Source organism: Blennius ocellaris, assembly GCF_963422515.1.
Source record: "Blennius ocellaris genome assembly, chromosome: 6".
In the NCBI taxonomy this organism is placed as follows: Eukaryota; Metazoa; Chordata; class Actinopteri; order Blenniiformes; family Blenniidae; genus Blennius; species Blennius ocellaris.
Genome location: NC_137655.1, coordinates 8,928,491 through 8,953,978, shown reverse-complemented (window position 1 = coordinate 8,953,978; position 25,488 = coordinate 8,928,491). Strand labels below are relative to the sequence as shown.

The following is a 25,488-nucleotide window of genomic DNA, read 5'->3' as shown; positions in this document are numbered from 1 at the left end:
TTTGTTTGTTTTTATACCAAGTTCCTTGTACGGAGGCCCTAAAGGGACAAAACTGTTCGGCGCGTCCCTTCCATTGGGCTGCACTCGCTCTTAACGCGACACCGACCGACCAGACAGAGTATTACACAAAGCACAACTTAAAATACTCCCTAAGATTTCTTTTCACCCAAATAGTGCGTATACAACATTGTAACTTGGTTATTAAGTCTGGCAAATGGAGAAACTGTGTAACTATCAGGTAAAATAATGATGGAGTCCTATGTGGTATCTAGATTCCAAACAAGACAATCTGAAAGATTGGAAATAAATGCACAAGGATAACTTCCGAGGGAAATGTGTGTTTATATTTATTTTATACAATAATGTCAAATGAAATTAGAAGCTGATTACACACGCACGCACACACACACACACACACACACACGCACAAACAAACACAGACTCAGCCTTTTAAAGTGCAAGAGATTATATTAAATATGATATAGTGAAGTCAGTTGTTGTTAGTCCGTTTTTGTGTGAACAGCAGAGAAAATATCAAAATATTTGTATTGAATTAATGTTTGAGTGAAACGGAAAATAGATTTAATTTACATTGCAGTCAAAAGGCATATGCTCATTCAAAAGCAGAGGAGATTGGAGAACAAACCTCAGTCCCAGTCAAAAAAGAAAAAGGTGCGATTTTTGGTATATGGAGGAGTTTTTCATTGAAGGTATTTATGTGTATTATACCACCTCTGAGCTGGACAACAATGCCAAATAGGACAATGACAAGAAGCAGACACTAGCTGACATAAGCAGTTCTTGGCTGCACATGCAAGGCTGTCGTGCACGGAGGAAATGAAAGCTGTGCACATACTGCTAAGAGGACTTCTCAGTATCTTCCGATGACACAATGACCTCAAACAACATTTGAAATCACCAAATTCAGCAACTGCAAGTGTTGAAAAGTGTCATTCTTGCATTGTTTTGATCAGAGTGTAGAAGTAATGGGTGGGGATGACCAACACTTTTACAAGGATGGGTGTGGTTGTGACTGAGCACAGACAGCATGGAAATCCCTGGGATGTGTGTGTGTGTGTGCGTGCGTGGTTGCATGTGTTTCCTCTGTGGTGGACAGGCAACTCCCTGAGACCCTCAGATAAAGAGGTAGAGGACTGAGGGATCTTTTGCACTCTTCCTCAGCCTCACTGTATTTTGGGTCTTAGTCATTCACAAACCAGAACACATCAGTCATCTGTAAACTGTGAGCTCAACCCCCTGATAGAGGCCACATTGTCAACTCCAATTTAATTCAAGGGATGTGTCCGACATTTTTTTCTTGACCTCTGTTACCCTAGAGAGAATAAATCACACTTACCGTTGTCTCGAAATGTTCACCCGCTTACCACATGGCGTCATGGTTGAACCCCATGGGAGGAGTCTGTGCATGCAGGTGGTCTTTACACAATTGAGACCACTGTAGGTTTTTTGATTTTCAAGCAGTTAAACTTGGCTTATGTGGACTCCAAACATAGATTGCTGGGCTCTGACAACACAACACTCCCTCATTCCATTCTATGTTTGTAAATTAATAATTTTGAAATGGGGGATATATAACGTAAATCAACAGTTCTGACAGAAACATTTGGAGTTTTAGGAGGACTGATATCAATCATGTATTAATAGAGCTGGGAATTGTTCAGTAGTGAGTATTCACACAAGGCCAGGAAATGGCCACTAAGTGAGCCCCACAACATGGAAACCTGTAAATAAATAACAAACAGTGTAACATCAATGACATAAGCCAATGCTGGGATGAAATGATATTTATGAAGTTAACATAATCAATAAATGGAAATAAGGACAGGCGTTTGTTTTTGTAGCTCACTACCTCAGGTCATGAGTGTGCCTTTCCCTAGCTGGGTTTCTTTCCTTTGGATTGTTGTTCAGAATTCATGATTAAAGAATTAAGTACATTTACACAGGACATCAAGTACTATTTGTGGTATAAATGTACACAATAAATAAATCTATATTTTCTGAATATACATATACACAAATAATATAAATCCAAGTATGAACACACCTATGTAGACATACATACTCATATACATACACACATATATCCTCTTCAACATCTCTGAAAGGAAAGGAAAGGAATAACTTGTTTAATCCTACCTCTTCTCCAATATTAAAATTGTTGCATGATCCTGCTTGTTGTATTGATTGACATCAGAGTAGCTTTGTGGAGTTTCTTCAAATTCATAAATCTAAACTGTCACATTTCCCAGTTGATAAATAGGCAGTGATAAGTGTTGCATAAAAGCAATATTACACTTGAAGTTGGGGTATTGTTGTGAGTATTAGCACAGCTGTGGACACAAGGTCAGAAGCTCAAACAACTCTCCCTCTCATGTGATAAGACGGCAACCACTACCACCAATAGTTGTGCAACGTATAAAAGGTTTTCCATACATTTTGCACTTTGCTTGACATTGTTATTAAATGCATCATTGGTGTGCTCTGTGGTTTAGTTGGAAAGATATATACACTTGCACAGAGAAGAATACATGATCACAGCTATATGTACAACCACTTTTCTGAGACGCAGAAATAAAATAAGCTTACACGCACACACACACACACACACACACACACACACACACACACACACACACACACACACACACACACACACACACACACACACACACACACACACACACACACACACACACACACACACACACAATCAAGTAATTCCATTTTACACACTGTCCTGTACTACAATGACTACGTAATGCTGTCCTACTTTTGTGTGTGTGTGTGTGTGTGTGTGTGTGTGTGTGTGTGTGTGTGTGTGTGTGCGTGTGTTTTGAGCATATTGTGTTGAAGTCAGATGGTCTGTTCCTCGTAGAAAGAACAAGCTCACTAGTGTCTCCATGGAAACAGGACAGAGGCAAAGGAAGCACTCGTTTTGTGTCTGTTTGATGGGAAAGAAAGAGAATCCCCTATTCTATTCTATTCTATTCTATTTCACTTTGTTGACAGATAGTATTATAGAGCTTTATAGAGCAAAATCACTGTCAACACCTTCTAGAAGGGGCCCAAAACCAAATTAGATTAACTAGAAAAAAAGTTGTAAAAGCCACATGTCAATACATATGTATGTGTGTATACATCCATGTGATAAGTCAAGTGTCGGAGGCATATGGCACTGGTGAAGGCATAGGTGCCAAAGAAGCTGAGCTGAGCTGAGCTGAGCTGTACATTGGACTCAGTGTTTCTCTCCACATTGATGTGTGTGAACATACAGTATAAGCATGGAGACTGACGCACACACAGACGTCACCAGTGCTTAATGATCCGTGACACTCGAAAGATCTACATGGTGAACACTGTGGACGTTTTAGGAGATCAACATGACAGTTTGTCACAAAGTGCTTGACTGTAAATGCACGGCAAGTGAGAGCCGGTGTCCAAGCTACACACTGTCTGACCCTGCCCTTCACATACCTGCAGAATGTGAAGAAAATCGGAGGACTATAGTGAAGACTCGAAGCAATCAATTCTTAAATTAAGATCCCATCAGCCCGCAGCCCAATCTAGTAGAGTGACCTCTTGATGGATGAATAAATCAATAACCCAGTCACTCACTTCACTGCCTCTTGATTGCCTCCTGTGAGTCAAAACGGATGGCTACGTCAAACAGCCTCTGACTCTCTGATCAACATACAGGGAAGCAAGCGTGTCAATGCAGATTAGATACTGACATGATCGAGATCTTGTTTTCTTTGATTGAAAACCTGCAGATAATATTGAGATTAACTGTCACATGTGTTGACCTCTGAAAACTCACAAGCATCTTTTATGGTCCTGGTTATGTGCTTTTGCCAGTTTTCTGTCTTCGTGTTTGGTTTTCACCAGGTATCCCTCATGGGTCCCTGTTTTTCAGGCATTTTTCATGTTTAGTTTTGAGATCCAAGCCTAAGTTTTGAGAAATCATCTTTCTGTTCATTTATGGTCATTCATTGGTACCGATGGATTGTTGTCAGCTGTGCCTCATAGTCTTTCCACTCCCTGTGTATGTATTTTGTCATCCTCAATCAGCTTGTCCGCTGTTGAAGCTCATTTGTGTGTCCTTGAGTGTTATCCAGTCTGTCTTTTGCTCTTCTTCTGGATTTTGGTTGCTCATGGGAAGTTTTTTTTGTCTACACCTAGTAAATTCTTGCTTTTTTTGATTTACACAAGGATAACCAAACCAAACATTTCTTCTAAAGCAATACAGATTGAAGATATATTTGCTATTACATAGAACAATATACTATGTACTTATGTGACAGTCTTTCCGGGGAAGTCTGTGCTGAGAGATAGTGGGATATATATATATATATATACACACACACACACACACACACACACACACACACACACGCACGCAGTCATGCACGCACATGTATATCTGTGTATGTTTTGGTCATTGTCACGTCACATTATTTGTAGGTGCACAGTAAGTGTGACATTATGCTAATCCTTTTTTTAAATAATGGATATCGCAGTAGTTTCTCTAGCATATCTCATGGGATTTCCTCGACTCTGAGTGTTCACTCCTTGCACACTTGCTCACAAACAACAATGTAATCATGAAGGCCTCCGGGAAGCACTTATTTTAAGTGGCTCCTGTCCAGTCTGACTATACATCAGTTAGAAGGCAAGGATCTGTTTGAAATAGATACCCTACATACATTTCTATATCTGGGATTCTGGTTTTCACTCGTGCATATTTTCAACCATACATCACATCTTTTGGCTCTTTGGCTGCAAATTACATGTTATATTGTGGAATAGTCACGATGGTGTAGGTAACATTTTGATGAAATCCAATGAGAAATCAATGCCAATGATAGGAATTTTTCAAGGTAGAAATTAGGAAACATGTAGGATTTGAATTTGAAATTAGCAAGTATATCAATGACTGGGATATAATGACTGGGATTACTTCTCTCAGGGTTTGTTCAAACCTGACGTAGTAATGTAAAATGAAACTGACGGCATAGCATTTTTGTGTGTGTTTTGAACACCCCTCCAAATAAAATAAAAATAATAATAAAAAAAACCAAACATATTTGCTGCTCTTTAATTGAGCCATCCGGCTCCCCTGAAGCAGGGACAGCTAATTTGACAGGACTACCCCTTTAAAGAAGTCATCTTTATTCGGGAACAATCCATTGCACTAAAAAAAAGGGGAACTCTCTCTCCCCCTTTTTCACATTTAGTTATTTCACCTTAAAAAAAGACAAATAAAAGAGAGCCAAAGCGTTTATTTTGCCTCTCTTGGACACATCGACGTGTCATTCTTCCGAAAACTTATCTTACGTCTTTTTGGTATTCACCAAAAGAGGCCGTTTCACCCCTTTGGGGCTTTTCTATTTTTAGCATCAGCTGTTGCAACACAGAGATTAGCTGCTGTCCGTATTGTTTCGCCGATGTGGGCAGAGCACTCCCGTCCGTGGAGAAAGGGCGGCGGTGGTTTGAAGCAGAGAAAGGGGGGAGATGTGGAGGGCTATGCCGGTGTGAGGACGTGTCTTCGCCGGTCACTGTCGAGGAGCTCGTCTCGGTGAGTTCCCCTATCTTCGCTGCGGATACAGAAGGCGGAGGTGTGTGAATGCGGACGGTGCGTTGTTTCTCTAACCGTGTGTGAAAACCCAGAAACTCCCCTCTGGACGTTCAGCTCAGGGGCAACAGATTGCTGTAAACTCGGAATTATCAAGATAGATTTTAATTTAGCGATTGTATGCAATTGGCTGAATTTCTTGCTTCTTCTCTTTTTTTTTATATAGCTGCAAACTTGAAGAGAAATATGAAGCAATTAAAAGAAGAAGAAAAAATCCCGTTATTCCGGGGCGGCTGCTGTTGGTTTTCCATACAGACACACACACAGAGAGAGAAACAGAGACAGACAGAGGGGGCCTTGGCTCAGCTTGGCCAAAATTAACCCTCTGGGAACAATTTTATGCTTTTTTGTCAGAAAACGTACGTTTGGTGCTTGGGTGGTGGTGTTTTTTGGGGCTGATCGCGCTACACATAGAGCAGAGATTGTGTGTGTGTGTGTGTGTGTGTGTGTGTGTGTGTGTGTGTGTGTGTGTGTGCGTGCGTGCGTGCGTGTGTGTGCGCGCGTGCGCGCGAGCGCACAGTGAACCGCTGGGCAAGGAGAACAGACGGATTTTTCACGTCTCAAATCATAGGATGAGATCATTCAGACACACACACACACACACACACACACACACACACACACACACACACACACTAATCACTATTAATAGCAAAGTGAAATCGTCAGATCATTTGACTGTCTGATGCCTCTTTATGTCTTCGTCATAACTGTACATGATGCACAAGCCAAACCCTGCTGATTGTAATGATGATGCTCAGACGCTCAATGCTGTTTGACAGCTCTCTCTTTCACCCAGGGAAATCAACATTTGGTGCATTCTGCACATGTCTCTTCTCCTCTGTGCCATTGCTGGTTATTAAACAATGATTCCCGACAGCTTTCAGACTGACACTTGGATGCACGAAGTCTCACCAAGGTGACGCTCCTGGCATCTCGCAGTGTGACGAGAGCTTGGCCCGGAGTGTGGAAAAGCAAGCTCAGGCAGGTTTAGTTATTTGGCGAGAAATTGAGCAAAATAAATGAGGTGTGATGAGCAAATATCCACCTGGCATGTGGACATGTTTGTAATTCCTAATGAGAAACAGACTGCTGTCCAATCACAGCATTCAGACTTTGAGGACATTTGCAGCACACTCAAAGTGCTCCCAGTGTAATTGCATATTTTCTTGTGATGGTGTGACCGATTCATATGCTATTACATGTAACTAAGAGCGATCTTATTTCATTGGGTGCATTTGTAAAATTACAACGAATCACAATTGTGGTTATAAACTCAAAACTCAATTTACTGAATCACATATTAAAATATTATTGATAATGAATGAAGTAATCATTATTTTGATCATATTTTACTGTAGTATTTGGAAGGCTCACATGGCTTGAGCTAAATTCAAGACGTTTACCACTTTGTGAAACAAATAATTATTTTCTAATTGCTTTGTCACATGCATGTACAATAGCTTTCTTAGTATGTTTACAAATATTTTGCCCTGTCAATATTTCAATACGATTCTAATCACAAGTCAAAAATGATTCTTTTTGAAAATTAGTTATGCAATCACTTGCTTTAAAAACAATCATACTGAATATTACAGCAGTTTACACATTTTAGTTCACTTCAAAAACTCCACCCTGTTCATTCCTTTTTTTTTTTAATACCCGCCTTATTAAAGTGAGATTAACAGGAGCTGCAGCTTATTCCCACTGAAGATTTGATGAAAGTGTCTGTTAGCAGCATATGTCGACTTGCAGAGAGAGACTGAGGTGGAACTGATACATGGAGAACATGCAAATCACACTGAAAAGACGGGACCTAGAATTGAACCTGTGTGTGTTCACCACTGGATTGCTATGTTAACAGCAAATAATGTTTAAAAACAACTCCCAAACATCTGTGGATAAAATTGTTACTTTCAGGTGAGCCAAAGATTAGAAAAGAACACGTAAACGACGTCTTCTGTCAACATAACACAACACAGCCATCCAGAGAGGACTAATGTTACACTAGGTGTAAAATCTGTCCTGCCTAGAGCTGAAGTGGAGCAGTTTTAGAGATGAAGAACCAGAGGCCTGGTTCAGATAGTTTAGACGTAGAAAGATGGTGGATATATATCAGACAAAGGATGTTTAAGATGGAGCTGCCAGGCATCAGGAGGAGAGGAAGACCTTAGAGATTGATGGAAGTGGTGAAGGAGGACATGGAGGTGGTTGATGTAACAGAGAATACAGCAGCTCAAACACGGAAGGGAAATTTATGGTATAGTTGATTGTGTCCAGCATCATGTCACTGAATCTTGGCTTTGTGATTTCACGAGTGTGTTTTATAAATGTAAAGAGAAAACAAACATATTCACATATAAATAGTTAAATAGACATATGCTTCTTAAAGAAATATAATATCTTTGGAACATTAGTTTTGTTATTTCTATACTCATAACTTAAGTTTTAACTTTGGTTATTGCTTATAAATAAAAGTCTCACCCTTAACAAACAATTTTAGGAGAAATTAACCTTTTCTTTGTCTTAAAACTTGTTTTTGATGACCAATATTCCATGAGAACAAAGATTTTATAGGGGTAAATTAAAATGTGTGTCTCACTGCATGCTCGTACATTATTTATCTTTTCATTAAACTATCAAGATCAGCATTTAGCTTTATTCAATAAATGTATCAGATGGCTGGCTCTCTGAAGGTTGAATTTGTTATATTTGGTAATAAATTTTTTTTATTTAATTTTGACTTAGCTCATCCTCACATGAGCTCTTTCCAACATAGAAAATTGGTTAAGCGCAGATGATAATTCTTTCAATTTGTCTCATTTCTATAAGGGCTGCAGTCATCTCACAGCCTGCTTTGCACCCTCAAAGACGTGGTACAAAACTCCAGAGAGACTGACTGCAGAGGTCAGAGGAGGACATGCCCGGTGCTAATCACAGCACGCTGCTGAAATGTGTGCGAGTTGCATGTGGACAGCTTTGAGCCCAGAGAAACAGAATGCAGTGTTTTGGGCAGTTATGGTTTAATGGGCTCTCTAATAACCCGTTCAGACGAGAGACTGCCAAGTTAGTCACTAGTGATGACCCACAATCATGTGACGGAACATCCAATAGGCTTTTTGGAGTTTGTCCTTTCAGGCAATGTAGCACGGGGTGTTTAAAACGTCTTGATTCTGAAGTGTGCTGTTGTTGGAGGAAAAGTGATGGGGCAGCTCGCTGACTTCACTTCATTAAAAAAGAAAAAAATTCTTATGCACATTAGAGATGTAAAAATATCTATCGGGATCTTTGCACTGTGACATTGGAATAACTAGCACCACTTTGAAGGAAACTCTAGAGATGTATGATATTGTCCTGAGAGCCCAAGTCTTTTGGATCAGAAAAGGCTGTCGGTGGTTAGAGGTGGGTGAAGGGAGAAGCAGACATGCTGGACAGGCTATTAGTCCACCACAGGACAAACAGAGTGACAGACAACCACACGTGTAATTTCACACCGAGACGGCATGCAAACTCTACACAGAAACGCCACAGATCTTCGACTCAAATGGGAAATTTTCTCACTGTGAGACGTGTGCGCTAACCATTACGTCACCCTGCAGCGTGTGTCAAAATATTTCCCTCTGGGATTAATAAAGTGCTTCTATTCTATTCTATTCTAATATCTCAAAGGAAAATTTGTCATGTTGGTAATGTTGCTGCTATTTGAAAAAGGCATCTATACAAGGAGTGTCAAACACATTTTAGTTGAGGGGCTACAATCAGATCAATTTCATCTCGAGTGGGCTGGGACTGGTAAAACAGTGCCATTATAACTTGTAAATTTAAAGTTTCTCTTTATTGTGGTGCAGAGTCCACGCGATGAAAATATCTATATTTTTATGAAACCAAACTGTTTCAATGGAATGACTAAAAAAAACTTACAGCTGATTTTAATGTCACCTTCTGGTTCAAATTATAGTGAAATCTACAAAAGAAACCCTTTAATAGCTGTTTCATTAAGCATGTTTTCACAAACTCCCTCTGATGGCTTGCAGGGAAATGTTGGTATGCTACCTTTCTTAGCAGCATCACTGATATCTCAGCTCAGGACTCAGTGTTTTGTTATGTATTCTACGCTATGCATAAGAGATTTAATAAAAAATAAATCAATGTTTTCTTCGAAATTCTTACAATTTGCTTGGTGGTTTATCACGCTAGATTAGAGCCTCTTGCTGGCTGGTTTTGACCCACTGGCCATATGTTTGACACCCCAGGCCTAATCCGTGTTTTATCACATTCAAAGTATGTATAAACAAATAAAGCTTTATAATATTTTAGAAAATTACATTTTTGGCATAAAAAAGCAACTGCAAATTGTAATTAAGTTGGAGTCTGGCCAAATACTGTAGTAACATGACAACTGCCTTAAGCAATAAATCATTTTAAACTTTGTGAACCACATTTTTTTTAATCACCTCCTGTGAATGATAGATGAGTGCTGATGTAAATCGCACGGGGTGTGCACCTCTGCGTTCTTCCCTGTTGCCGCTCTGTGAGTTGTGTTGCCACTTTGTTCCCACATGAAGAGGGAAATCCTTTCATCCTTTCCCAAGACAGCGACTAACTATTTCTCAAGCAGCCCAGAGAGACTGTGTGGAGCCACTGTGAGGACAAAATACGAGGTCCGAAACACAGCGGCGTCTTCTGTTTTGTACAGACAGCAGCGTGTCAGTAAATTCACAGAAGATAGGAATTGTTGATACTCACTGTAGTTTAGTATTTGTAAGAGGAAAAAGAGTAAAAGCTTAGTCCTGTTGGGATCATTTTAAACGGCTAATAAACTTGAAACATGGCTCTGCCCTTTATTAGCATTTTAAGAGTATTTCCCAGAAGCATGTGAACCTCAAACAACAGGACAAAGTGTTTTTTTTTCCCCTCTGTTTTTGTGAGGCTCAAAACAAATGGTAAAATGTATCCATTGTACATGAGGGTGAGAAGAGGAAAATGCCTTGCCGCTCAGTGTGATGCTTTCTACTCGCATCTTTGTCTGGACAGACACATGGGTTGTGTTGTGGTATTGGCAGTGAGAGGTGTTTAAGTGAAAGAGCCACCACACCGATTCGCAGGGGGAAATCCTGACACACCCCAAGAGGTTGTGCCCTGGCTTGGCTTTACCTAGGTCACCCCTCACACCCATGGCGAGGGTGAAAACCACACCTAGTGGCAGGTACTGCCATTTCATATTGCCTCTCAGCTTGTAGTAATTCATTCACACTGTCCTTTGTATCTGTGTTTATTTATTTATTTATTTATTTAATTTTTTCAAAAGGCGGGTTTTGTAACTTTGTGATGCCTGACTTAACTAAAGTGTGTGTTTTTTTTTTTTTAATGTGTGGAATTTGGCTCAGAAATTCTTTGCTGAACCTGGCTGGTGTTGGAAAGGAAGGAAACCTCTTCCTTCCCTCCATTGTGCCGGGCAGGAATGGATGGACTTGAGCCAGCTGACAGCTGTTTCCTGGTGGGTGAAGGAGGAATGGGCGGGGTGGCGGGGGCGTTGTGCTGGATCGTAGAGCTGGTTGCTGTCTTTCTTTCATTTCTCATTTGTATTTGGTGCGACTCATAACTCATGCTTCACGCACAGTAAACGACACACAGCATATTTAATCCTTCTCAGTGCTGAAAGTACTTCTTGAGCAAGACCTCTGCTCTTTCAGTTCAGACCATCAAGGATCTGGAATAGTGTTTATTGGCGAGTCTTATTTGATCGACTGATACGTGATTCAAGTGATCAGCAGATCACAATATAGGGGTTTGGGGTCTCTGTTGGAAGGGTTCCAGAGATTATGGGGTGAGCACAAAGCCTCGTCAGCTGTGAGGTTGTTGAAATTAGATTGGCACTTGTCAAAGAAAACCAGAAGACACTTCCGAGGACAGCTTTTGTTTGTTGGTGAGAATAGGTGTGTGTGTCAGCATCTGGCTTCCCCGTCCTGCAGCATTTGAGGCAGTCTGTGGGTTCTCCAGGGGAAAATAGATTTTTGGAGGCACAGTTTTAAAAAGATGCAATCGTTTTCAAGACTCGTAACCAATGAAAACACGTCACTGTCGGCAAAATGTTTGGAGGGAGAGAAAGTGAATTTATGTCCTACCCTGTTCAAATCAACCTCAAAGCAGCTCTTGGAAGGAATCATGCATAATATGACATGTCGGTCCTAAAATGCCACTTAATATAAATATTGAAATTGTATACATTTTAATGAATCCTGTATATTTAGTAAATTTCCACCTTAAGTTCGTGTTGTGCTACCGACTGATGACATTAGCCATTTCCTGTTGAAATCAAGATGTTATTTAGAGGACTTGCAAAATAGTAAGTGGCTAAAATACATCTTCACACAACATAAGGGACAGATAAAAGTGTCTTTGTGGAGATCTTGACTGTGCATAAAAGTGTGAGGAACTCACTGTGTTGAGCCACACCGGCCAAAAGTACCTGGAACGTTTGGACTGAGTAATCTGATTAGATATTTTCAGCACTATAGACCCCAATCTCCAATGATTTTGAACCATTGCGAATTGCTACCGCACTACTAGGGAGATTTCTTGGGGGCAAAATAATTACCCCTGAATTAAATGTAGGCCCTGGGTCCTGGTGAAATATCAGAAATGTCCTGTGATGGTTCGGAGTACTTGAGTAAAGTTCCTGTAGATGAACTTCTGCTATAATGCCCTCCCATAGCTGGTTGAAATGCTTGAAAAATGTGTTAAGGATACTGCCACAGGCCTGTTGGAGGCTGTGTTCATCCACAAGCACTTTCCCACAGAGGGCGATTTGGATTTTTCTCTCCAAGGCCAAAACCAAAGCTAGCTTTAGGGCTAACTGTTTACCTTACTCAGCAGCCTGGTATTTAAACATAGGACTTGGTTTTTCACTTGTGGTGTTCTCAGTGTCCATCTGCTGGGAGTTCAAACTGTACATTTACTGCAACACTAAAACCTCTTGCAGTACACTTTAGTGTAGAGAGTACGGGATGAGCGAGGCGGTCAGTTAACTGTTTATATAAAACTTAACTCGGTGGACAATTTATACCGTGATAATTGTCGTTTTCCCAAAACAAAGATGCATGGGATGCATGACATACATTTGTTTTTATAGTGCAGTGGTTATTTGTTTGCCAGTGAAGTTGCCGTTCGCTCTTAAAATCATTATTCCAAACCATGAGTCTTATATGTAGAGTCTAAGACGTGATTATTATGGAGCAAGACGAGAAAAAGGTCCAAAAAACAGGAAGCGGCTCATAAAATTGCTGTGACTGTTGTAGTGAGTCAATACCATGTTGGAGATTTTCTATAAACTTTGTCCTCACATGTTCCCAGTTCCTCCTGCAGCCTCCCCTGTTTCCGATTTCTCACCCTTCTCTCCCGCTCTCCTCTCCCATGCCGCATGCCTTTTATGTATCTGTGTGGTCAGCGGTGGTGTGAGTATTTTGCCACAACAGCACAGGATTGCATGACAGATATTAAAGATCCAATATGATACAGTCCCTTTCAACTATTTCACACAGGTCTCTACAGTCCAAAAAGCTTTTATGAAAAGTTTATTGCCCCAAATACAGCATTTCTCTGATTTTCAGCCATTTGAATAGTTGGTCCTATGAGAATATGCTGTGTCTGTGATTCTACGCCTATACCACGCCCATCTTGGGGAGAGGAGGATGTGCCTTACTCTCATGGTACCATGCGCCAATGTTTAATTGGATATATCGCTATGGCTCATAGAAATGCTGTCATTCAACCATACCAGTTTGAACCAGAATGTGATGCAGAAGGAGATTCTCCTGAAGAAGTTCAGACTCTGCAGCAGGACATTGCAGAATGCTTAGTTAAAAATATTGTGTGTCTGAATATGTTTCTTAGTTTAGTCATACATTTTGTTACAGTTACTACCGAGCAGTTAACATAGCTTCTGCTAACTGGTACGGTTTTTCCTATTATACTGAATATATTCAGCCTGTTGCTCTGCATATAACTCAGAGCACTTTTTAAGCAGCACGTCACACATCCTATGTTGAGTATCTCAGAATAATTGTTACTCTTGCGTATTATTCAAGGATACAAACCAAACAACAGTAATTGCTACGCTATGATTGTGATTGGTTAATGCTTTTGGTGATGTAGCACGAGACCGATTTCTGATTGGCTTGTTGGAGCACACCTTCACTAAAAAAATGGAAAGAACGAGTGAGAGAGATGACCGACTTTTTTCATGTCTGGAGGCTAGTTCGCAGGTCTGGGGACACATATTATTGTTAATTATTGTTAAACCATTCGAAATTACATTTTGCATAATATGGCTCCTTTAAAGCTCCTTAAGTCATGTCCCATATTGACTCACATGGTTATATTAGAAGGGAAGTACTGTACAAGCTATTCCCCTGTGGTGCTAGTGTAAAGGCCAACTGAATTATGTGCAATTTTGTAGTTTTGTTTTTTTAAATACACAGAGCTAGGATGTTGAAACGCCCTTCTGTTAAAGCTCTTATATTGTAGTAAGATGTGTATTTTTGTTTTGAAAAGGGTATAATTACTAAGTACGGCTCTCCCTCTTCTGTCCTGTGGTTTTACAGGGTCATGGAGCGAAGATGTCATTAGTCTGGTTTCAGCATCGATACCAAATGCAGAATCTTTTTCCAAGTCTGTCTTTTTTTTTTTTTTGTACTATTTTAGTTGTTATATTGAAAACACGGTGGCTCTCAAAAGTTGCTTTGTCTCACTTGGTTGGCCAACACTTGCCAGGCAGTGAGACGCTGACCTCCTTGACAACTGCTGTGGCATTTCCTGTCGCTTTCACAATAGAAGCTTTTTGTAGTTATCCAGAGGAACGCTCTTAACTTGAGGCAAGAGTGACTTTGCATCACGGGTTGACATTTATACTGCACACAAACGTAAATGCAGGAGAGTGACTCAGAAAGTAAAGCAACACTGGTACAGCAATGAATGAACAAATGACTACTTTATAACTGTGTATTGAAAGCATGCAGTTATACGGTCGTAGACTTACTAGAGGAATATAGGTTGTACATGGAACAGATGCAGTCAACTTGGTAGTCTGTGAGGTTTAAACCACACTCAGTTTATAGTCCTGGATGCCAGACCAATGATATAAGGTTGGATGAAGCTATGATGTATGTTTTGTATTCTCTTACCTGTCCCTTTTTTTTTCTTCTGAGCTCCGATATCAAAAAGGTATCTTTACTGATAGAACGCAAAACTGATGTTTCCTGTAAACCTTCCAAGAGGGTTGTGTGTGAAAATCCCAGCAAGCAGATCAATTATTCGTGAAACGCTAAGACTAGCAAATCTGGCAACCAGAGCTACGCTCCATCCAAAATCCTTTACTTTTCATTTTAATAATCCATTTGAACTTTAATTATTTCTACACACCTAAATGAGTTGGGTCGCTGTCATGTGATTGGCTGATTCGAGATTCAGTTTAACACGCAGGTCTACAGATGACAGCTGATGAATTAGTATCGAAATTGTATGAAAGCATATATACAAACAATGAAAGTTAACAAATGTCATGCATGCTGAGAAAATATATTTCTTTTGTTGGTTGTGAGGGTCCGTGACATGAGGTTGGGTAACAAAGCTCCAGAGAAACCCGAGTGAAGCCAGAAAGTGCTGAAAGCTGCACGAAGCAGGCTTTTACAAGTTAAGCTTCCTCTCGAAATGAATGCATTCCTTGCACTGTTTATTGCATCAGTGGTGCCAAGAATACAGTTTGACCTCACAGTGCACATTATCCCATTTTTCCAATATATTCCTTTTTTTTTTTTTAAACAATTCCAGCATATGTTGTCAACTAAGAATAGGAAAGTTGAGAACATTAGTCTCATCATCTACATTTTGCGTTATGTCTGTGCTCTAAACTGAGCTTTTAACTGATATTTTAAGATGTACATTTTTCAACATTTGATGCTACTCTGTTTTGTAAACATGAGAGATTGTACTATTTATCAGCAAATACTTAAATTCAAATACATTTTACTATAGATGAGCACTATGGGAGTAAATCCATTATTTGTCACCTCATGGTAGGAGTACTTGTGCTCTATCCATCAAGTGTCTGTTATTGCCCTGCAATGGAATGGGGGCTTTTCCAGATAAATCCTGAGATAGGCTCCAGGTCTCATAACCATCACCTTGATACAGTTGGAATCGATGGATATGGATGGACTAAATAATATTAGAAAATAAAACATATTTCAAGATGTGCTTGGAAAAGGACTTCTTGGCACGATTCTTTCCTTTTTGAATATTTGATGATGAATCATGATCAAAAGAAACAAGTAGAGGGTACAAGTGATCCTTTTTTTAAAAGACGTCTCTAAAGCTGAATAACTGTCAAGCAAATGGAAACAAATGAAAATTGTAAAATAGGAATTTGACCAATCTCCCCTGATAAATTGCAACATATACAAAATGAAAAATAGCTCTTGCTATCTCCAACTTCATGTTTGGAAAAAAGTAGGTAAATAATATAAATTGTTCAAAGGCGTCTTTATTAGCTCTTGGTTTGTAACCATTTGTTTTTGAAAGCTGTACATGAATGGAATGAGCCTTTATTTTCTGGATACTATCACACATATTTCAGTTATAGCCAACAGCGAAATGCTACCTATCTGGCCAGTTTGCACAGTGGAAGCCATCACCGAGTTCCTGGCCTGTAAGGAGTGCTAGATGTTTGCTCCAAGGCACGGTAGTGAAACTATTGGGAAAACAGCAACTTCTCAGTAAATGTAGAAAGAAGCTAATTGTCTGGCGTTCATAAGCTTTTCCACATCCAGTTACATACAACTGACAATCTGCCTGTTGTCTAATCCAGCTGATGCTCCTATTCCTCAGATATAAAATGCAGTTGTCCATTCTGGTTTCTTCCAATCCTTTTTGTTTTGTTTTTGCAACCATCTTTTTTCTTTGATCTACTCCTATATGTGGCCTGCTGTCTCCTTGGTGATGGGAAAAAAAAAACAGCTTTACCACCTCGTCTCCTTTTTGTAACCCCCCCCCCCCCCCCCGTTGTCGACCCCTGTCGGTTTCTCACTCTCTGCACTCTATCTCCACCAGGTGTGTCTCATCAGCCGCCTACTAGCCGACTTCCCACCTTCGCTGCCGCTGCCCAGGGTAGCCATGGCAACCAGCGCTGTGCCAAGTGACAACCTGCCAACGTACAAGCTGGTGGTGGTGGGGGATGGTGGTGTTGGGAAGAGCGCCCTGACCATCCAGTTTTTCCAGAAGATCTTTGTGCCAGACTATGACCCCACTATTGAGGATTCATATCTCAAACACACTGAAATCGATGGACAGTGGGCGATACTGGATGGTGAGTTTGAAAATGACCCAGAATACAGCCAGAAATGATCCAATTTGCCTCAGAACCATTTTTCATCCCCATTTCATTCTATACATAAAAATGAAATTTCACTACTGTGTGTTCTGATGTATTTGTGTCTCTTATATGGATTCCAGTGCTGGACACAGCCGGACAAGAGGAGTTCAGTGCCATGAGGGAGCAGTACATGAGGACAGGAGACGGCTTCCTCATCGTCTTCTCAGTAACGGACAAGGCCAGCTTCGAACATGTGGACCGGTTCCATCAGCTCATACTACGGGTCAAAGACAGGTAAAGCTACGGCCTCCCTGATATAAGAAGTCTGCCTTAAACCAAAGCTGCATGTGCATTCCTGTTAAATGTAGAATTCTGAGAAAAAACCCTTGCCTGCAGAATGAATCATCAGAAATCTGACACTGTTTTACAGGAAGTGAGTTTCATGTCGAAAAAGACTCCAATAATAATGGTTTTAATAATTGTCTGGCACCGATAAAGAGATAAGTGAACACTCAGCTTGTGGATACAAGATAAGGAAGATCTATTTATGAATACATGGGGCACTAATACACGTTAGCTGGCACTTCAATCAGCCTTGGTGTGTGCATAAACCCATGTTGTTTGGGCAAAAGCATACATTTCCCACTTGTTGGTATGAGATTTTAAAGTGAAGCCTTTTGAGTATACGGATGATTAGTTTCAGATTAGAATCAGGGCTAAGGGGTTGTGGCTGAGGTTAGTGCAAGTCTTCAGGAAATAAAATACTAAATCATGAAGATCTTACAGTAATGGTTGCCTGCATAGGAACATTTTTATTGAATTTTGTGAGGAAATGTAATTCATTTCTTCTGTGTTTAGTTGATGAAAGGTACTTTAATAGTTTCAAACTTTGATAGGCAAAGTTGTTTTTCTAACAGTTAGGCTTTTTTTAATGCCATAAATCCTTTTACTGTGTTGCAGATGGCAGATATGCTACCGCATCTGTCTAAATTTGCCTTTTTGGTTTAAGGAACAGATGTCATCTTTCAACACGTGTCCCGGGGTTTTCCCCAAGAGAAGTTGTTAGGCCCGGTGGCCAATGGTTTCTTCTGCATGCAAGCACGATTTTCTAATTTGTTCAAGTTCAACAACAATGCACACAGAATATTTCTCATCGCTGAAGTCCTCCATCGTTCTGTCACCACAGCGTCCTCGTCCTCTACGTAGATTAAACCCTACCCCATGCTGGCTCGTCAGGTACATTTCAGGCAGCTCTCAGAAGTGCTGCTGTCACATCATTTGGGATATGAGTGGGTAAAAATAAATTTCTCTTCCTCACTTCACTCTCAGTTGGCAGAATATCCGTTTTTTTTCTTTCTTTTTTTCTTTTCCTAACAGTGACAGTCTGTGGTATTGTGAGTGCGAGTGGAGAGAGCAGCATCTGCTCACTTGTGGTTGACTGACAGCACACAATAAAACAGGAGTCTGAGGTGAAACAGAAATAGAAAGCCGAGCTGAGCTAACAACTCTCTGTCCATATTTGGTGGTACCTGACTGTACCTACCAGTTTGACAATATTTAAGTGCTACAGAAGACTGTCCACATACGTTTATCATATCGACGCCTGGTATCTTATGCCATCGTATTTGAAGACTTAAATGGTCCTGATCACATGTCTTTTCATACAAAAAATGCATTGTATTGTGTGTGTGTGTGTGTGTGTGTGTGTGTGTGTGTGTGTGTGTGTGTGTGTGTGTGTGTGTGTGTGTGTGTGTGTGTGTGTGTGTGTGTGTGTGTGTGTGTGTGTGTGTGTGTGTGTGTGTGTGTGTGTGTGTGTGTGTGTGTGTGTGTGTGTTTCAGAGAGGCCTTTCCCATGGTGCTGGTTGCCAACAAAGTGGACTTGGTCCATCTGAGAAAAGTCACAACAGACCAGGGCCAGGAAATGGCCGCAAAACATAATGTGAGTAGTGGACGCTCGGATTCCTTTCAAAAGTGGCTCCACTTTTAAGATTTATTGATTCAGGTTGTTTGAAGCAAATGAAGCCGTGTTATTTGCCCTTTGCATCACTGTCATAAACAGAGCTCCACATGGTAACAGAAAGGAAACTTATGTATAAATCTTGTCATTCAGGCAGAGCTTCTGAGTCCGTTTCTCTCACTGTGGTGCTGAGTGACTCCAGCGGATTTACATCCTGCACTGGGGGGGACAACAGCACCGTACAATGAAGCACTTTTTACATTTAGCCATTTTATTGCAACATGGAAGCTCAATCTTGTTGTGTAATGGCTTAAAGAAACAATGACGAAAAGGATTAGTGCAGGTTTGGTCACAATAAACTGTAGGATGGGGGTGTGTGGAGCCTTCATCAAATACTGTTCAGGTGTGTTTAGCTGATGAACTGATATTTCTCTGTAGTTGTGATAAAGAAGATGTAGGTGTAAATTTAGCTTTCTAAACATAGAATAATAACAGGCTTCTTTCGAATGATCAAAGTGTGGTGCAGGCCGAACCTGGGGGACACAACAAAGCTTTGGAGGAACATATGAACCTTTCCCTGCATCCTGGCATACAAACTGATCCCTTCATTTTGTATAGACTTTTTATTGTACAGTATTTTTACCCTATACAATTTTATGTGTCTTTGATTGTTTGTTTTTTTTATTGTGAAATGTCTTTTAAATGTTGAACAGCGCACTCTGAGCAAATGTGGCTTTCACACTACAAATGGCTGAACTGAAACAGATTTGATTTAGAGTGCTAGACCAATTAAAATGATAAAATGAGCTTTATTGTAAAACCCTGTATAATAGGTAACCGTTTGCACAGTTGCAGATATACATCGGCTATTTCCTGGTATAGAACTTGGCTCACCAAGACTTAGAAAAACGTGAAACACAGGTGATTGACCTGCCTGCTTCTTTGCTTATGTGTTATCACTTGATAAGAAATGGCACGTAATCAAACACTAGCGTTGTCATTTGTCTTGTCGCGCTGCAACTGATTTTTATCATGTTCTATTTGTTCTATAAAATTCTCCTCTTTTCAGATAACTTATATTGAAACCAGTGCCAAGGATCCGCCTATGAACGTGGATAAAGCCTTTCACGAGCTGGTCCGTGTTATAAGGTAACTTCTGGTTCAAGTGTTGGCGTAAAATAGGTGCTTAACCTTTTAGGACAGCAGTGGCCATAAGCTAATTGTACAGAGAGCAATATACATTAAGGAATTTTAACTTAATTTTTCTTTCCTATGAGGAATTCAGTGTAATACTGGTATGTGAAGACAGGCCAAGGGATTTTGGGAAGAGTGAAAGAGGACAGAAAAAAATCCCAAAACTATTTCCTGTCTTTAGACATTTGGTTGATGTGAGTGTTTTCAGTGTGTTTTTTAAGTACTGCTGCATGGATTCAACTCACAGAAAGAAGTCACGAGTAGGGCTGACTCATTCTACAGTATGTTGGTGAAAAACACTATCAGAGTTGGGGAAAACTCTCATTGAGCAGAGGCCAAATCTGTAAGTGACTCATGAGGAAACTTTTTGTTCTGAAAGTACCTAAACAGAGGGAATCACATTAATGAGTCAACACTGCCCTCTTATGGCCAGGTTGTAGAAATATCTGAGGATCTGCAGTTGAGCCTTTAACAGTTAATGTATTATCTAATCATAAGTCTTTGTCACAAATCTACATTTTATTGGGTTAATATCTATTTGGAATGATCGGATTACCTCAATTGCCACAACAGGAAATTATTTGAAATGGTAAGATCGCCATTGAGCATGATTTCTTTCTGCAGGTGTTTCAGATACACAGGCTTCTTTATCTGTAGACCCAGTTTCTATCCAACCCTCTCAACACCTTTACATAATGTCTTGGTAGCGATTGACATGGATTTTTGGTGAAGTCGATGATTTTGAAGAATTGTTTAGGTATGAGAGCGTCTCAAAGCTTCAGGTTGCCTGCGAGAGACGAGCCGAGGAGACACATGAGGCTCCAGACCTGCAGGTTAAGGGTCAGACAAGTCAATGCTGACTGGACAACGTTCTGTTTCTACCTACAGACAACAGGTTCCCGAGCGCAACCAGAAGAAGAAAAAGAAGATGAAGTGGCGAGCAGAGCGGTCGACGGGCTCCCACAGGTTCCACTGCGCCATATTGTGACCTCCCTTGTCATCTTGACCATTCAACACGTGCACACACACCTACACGCACATCAACACACCTTTGGATGTCAGGGAACTCCCTAGCATTGGTTAACGACTGGAGCACAGAAGGGACGAGGGTGGGTTTGGTCCAATGAATCCAGAGGGACGAAGGCTGAAACGTATTAATCAGACTATTGGCCCATCAGACCTTTTGAATTGCCTTGGAATCCCTCTTTCAAAGGTCATTTGAGCCACCACCCCCCCCCCCCCCCCCCTTTATTGAACTCCTGAACTAACTTTCTCAATCAAGTGTAATTTTTGATGTTGGTATCAAATGTGGCACAAGAAGACAAACTCAAAGGGCAGAGGAGAGAATTACCTCCAATCGTCAACCCGCCCTCCGGAGAATTGAAAAGGAAAGGGAGCGCCTCATGCTTCATGGACTCCATCACACTCCTGTACTTTGAGGAAGGAAGACAAGTGGCAGGTTGTGTCTCTGTACAAAGGAGAGCGGTGACGGATGACGTTGTGAACGAGTGGGCCAAGAGCTCTGCGTGCACCTCGCGGTCACGTGAGGGGAAGAGGGCATGTCGTAGCGAGCAAAAGTAATGTGACAAAAAAGTTGTATTGTATGGGTGGTTGCGTTGGCCATATCAGCTTGTTGAAGTAATGAAATGGTGTCAGTGTATAAAGAGGAGGAAGAAGAAGAAGAAGAGGGGTTCCACTTTCATGTAAATGTAACGGGGTTTGCACCAACACCCATGTGTTTACAGAAACTCTTACAAATTACTTTCTCACATGTACACAGAGCCACTGCTTCTCTTTTAAAGAAATAGTTATTGTCGGTTGGGTCGCCTCTTCAGTCATCGTCTGTGATGTAATGGGTGCGACCATTTATCAGTACTGTATGAGCAGTCGTCCTGATATATATTTTTCCCTTCCTATTGAATTAATAATACTCTTAAAGTTACTTTTAGTGGGGTTTGTTTTTGTACCTGAAAATATAGAATACGAGTTATATTTGTGATTTTAAAAAAACAAAAAAAAAAACGACATTCTAATTATAATCAGCAATGTAAACACACACAGTGCTGTTTTGAAGATATGTAGGAACTTCTGAGTGAAACTGAATAGGTTAAAGGGATCACAAGAGCTCTGCGTTTCGGAGCCCACACAGGCTGGAGGAGCTGATTTGCACTGGCCACTAACCAAAATAATGTGATGTCACTTTATGTCATTGGAGGGGCTTCCCTAGCACTGAATTCAGGACAGTGTAGGAAGATGATTGAGTGGAGGACAGAGGAGAAATACTGTAGCCCCGGGAGGAGCTCCTGGGACTTAAAGCCATGCTAACCTAGCTACGGAGTAGGCTGAGCCACACACACTCGAAGCAGCCACACACTCGTATGTTGTCATGAGGTTGGTGGTAGGAATGTACAATTTAATAACCTACGAAATGGCTCGTACTGTTAACGCACTAAAGTTTCGGTGGACAACTTTCTTGTCTGGGTGAATGCCGACTCTTGAAGGAATACATTTTTTGCACTTTTAATACGACTTTCCTATTGGCATGTTGTTTTCTCGTCAAACCTTAAAGGCACGGTTGAAAAATAAAGGAAAAAAAAAGCAAGAAAGAAAAAGATTTGAATGTAAAGTGACAAAGTAAGCAAAGAGCTGATTGGTGTTTCAACCCTGCGTGCCAACGCACGCTTTGGCAACGATTGTAACCGAGATTAAATAAAGTTGGATTTCAATTTTGAATTAAGAAGGTAACAAAAAAAAAATATTCGCCTCAGCATGGAAGCAGAAAGTCAACCTCAGCAAAAGATGGAAGGCAGTGTTAATCTCTTTTAATCTACTGTTAAAGAGACTGGATCAAGAGTTTCCACAGGAGCACCTGAGACATGGGGTTACTCATCATGGAGCAAAAACTCTCTGTCATGAGGTGGAACAAGAAAAAAGAAAAAAAAACAAAAAAAAAACCTGAATGTTTGATGAAAATGTTGCATCATGTATGTTTGATACCATTTTGTATTATTGATATGAATTGATATGATTCTTGCAAAGTGTTTTTTAAGCAACTGAATAATTTATTACTGTCTATGTTACCTCAGTGTGTCCCAGACCTGGACAAAAAAAAACAAAAAAACAACTATACTCCCCACCTTTTTTTTCCTTTATCTCTTTATTTTGGGGGAATTTCACAGGGCCAGAGGCCTTTTTTTTTTTTTGCCTCGGAGTCCCGAAACCTTATGGACCAAGAGGAGGACAACTTGTCAGGTCCTGAGCTTCAAGGAAGGACCTCTGCTTTACTGGATCTCACATGTACGGCCTCACAATGTAATCACACAGAGGCTAAAGCAAGAAAAAAAAAAACGTCATTTATCTGAGGCAGCCGAGATAGTTTCTAGTCTTTTGGTTCCATTGTTACTGTATAGATTGAAAGGGGGGAATATCTTTCATTTAAAAAAAAAAAAAAAATGCCTTGAAATGTCAACATATTCATGTACGAGCCAGGTGTCGTCCGTTTGACTTCCCGGCTTCAGATTCATACCTCCCGTTAGATTTCAGGCCAAATCTAATGACATATCTCTTAAACCTGATCCCGGACCATATGTGAGCTAAATGGAGCACTTTGATTTGGAGAGGTAGCACACCCCCCCCCCTTCCTTTTCTTGTACTTGGAGTTCTGTAAATGATTTGTGAACATTCTGAGACTCAGTCAGTATGTGAAGGGCTGTGTCAACTTTTTAAGTTTGGATTAGAAAAACAAAAACAAACAAACAAAAAAAACAACAACCAAAAAAAAAAATCTGAGTTTCACAACAATTGTGTGATGTGTTTTTTGGCAGGTCTGTTGCGTTCTAACTGGCTGTGTCAGACTGAGGAGCTAGACGAGGCACAAACGAACTGTGGCCTTTTTCGCTAGCCTCAGGGGTCGATTATATTTCAATAAAAAAGTACAAGTATTGTGACTTTACATGTTCGTTTGCTTCTTCTTTTTTCCGGACACACATAATAAGTTGTGTAATAGATTGGCACTGGACAGAGGATGTTTGGGATGGAGCTTCCAGGCATGGGGAAGGAGGAAATGGAGATGTTTGTATCACAGTAAGAGGAGGCGAAAGACAAAGACGTACACAACGGAAGCCTGGTAACCCCAGAATCAAACTTAACCCACCGCCAAATAGTTTATCATGTGAGCAACCTGAGAGCAGAGTGTCAACCTATGGTTGCAGGTGATAGACATTTTGTAATCATTAATAAAGAGAAAGGTCAAATTCAAACTAGAAATTATCACACAATAAAAATTAGGATCAAAGGTACCAGAGTGGTCTTTACCTTTGCACATTGTCCAAAAATGTTTATTTGAGCTCAATTGATAATTATATATTGTGTTATTATTATTATTATTGTGTTTTGTTTCTATCGTTTTGAGCTGTAGTGGTCCAAATTAAGTTTTCGCCCAGCTAATTTTCCTTTTTTCTGGATATCTAGCCATTTTTTTCCTTCTTTGATGCAAATGATTACTGTTGAGTTTTGAGTTTAGCTGGTGAAACGTCTACATTAACTCGTTGTAGAACATCGTCACATTATTCAATGTATATTATGACTGTCGTTAGTGGCAAAATGTACAGTAACATTGTTGTGCCTATAGCTACAGGTAATTTACAGTATCAAATACTCTCAAATGTATATTATTGTGCTGTGCATCCTAACTCCACACAGAAAGTTCCCTAAGCTGATCAAACTGAGGATATTCTCATTGTGATGCAGGCATATTACTGTGTGGTTCCTCAACACGGTTTGAAAACATTCAAAAATCTCCAAATTGCGGGAAACCCTCCACCTTGTGAGGACCCCCGGACGAACTGTGATCTGTGCAGTCACACCCTGACGAAGGGAGCCCTGCCCGCTCAGCAGAGGTCCTCCTCATTAATCTTGTGAGCTCCATCGAGTCCAGCACGCTGAGAATGCTGAAGGCTCCACTTTGCCTCATCGATTTCAGTCCCTGGAGGTGAAGAGGCGGACAGGACGGGACACGCAGAGCAGATAAAACGTCTCAGTAATTGATGTACATTCATGCTCCTTCCAGGATGAAATCGGTATGGAGGCATGTGGGAGGATGGGGGGGGGGGGAGTTGAAGGAGTGTGGGGTTCAGGTTCATGAAGAAGAAATGAAGAAGGATTTTTCATTTCTCAGTGGTGAATTGAATCAAAGCCTCATTGTCCTTAACATTAAATACTTCAAACTTGTGTGACTTTCCAGCTTTGTTCTTTTTGCTACGTATTTTTCTGAATGATTTTTCTAAAAACTTGTCTCTTGGACATTTGCACACAAAT

The 25,488-nt window shown here is 40.5% G+C and overlaps 1 protein-coding gene across 1 annotated transcript; it reads left to right on the top strand.

Moving 5' to 3' along the window:
- Positions 1–5,464: 5,464 nt before the first annotated feature.
- mrasa (muscle RAS oncogene homolog a) lies at positions 5,465–23,905 on the top strand. Its single transcript, XM_080497731.1, has 6 exons — positions 5,465–5,596; positions 16,760–17,015; positions 17,162–17,315; positions 18,861–18,960; positions 20,048–20,127; positions 21,061–23,905. Exons 2-6 carry the CDS (start codon positions 16,823–16,825, stop codon positions 21,158–21,160), a joined length of 627 nt encoding a protein of 208 aa, XP_080353857.1. The 5' UTR covers positions 5,465–5,596; positions 16,760–16,822; the 3' UTR covers positions 21,161–23,905.
- Positions 23,906–25,488: the final 1,583 nt, after the last annotated feature.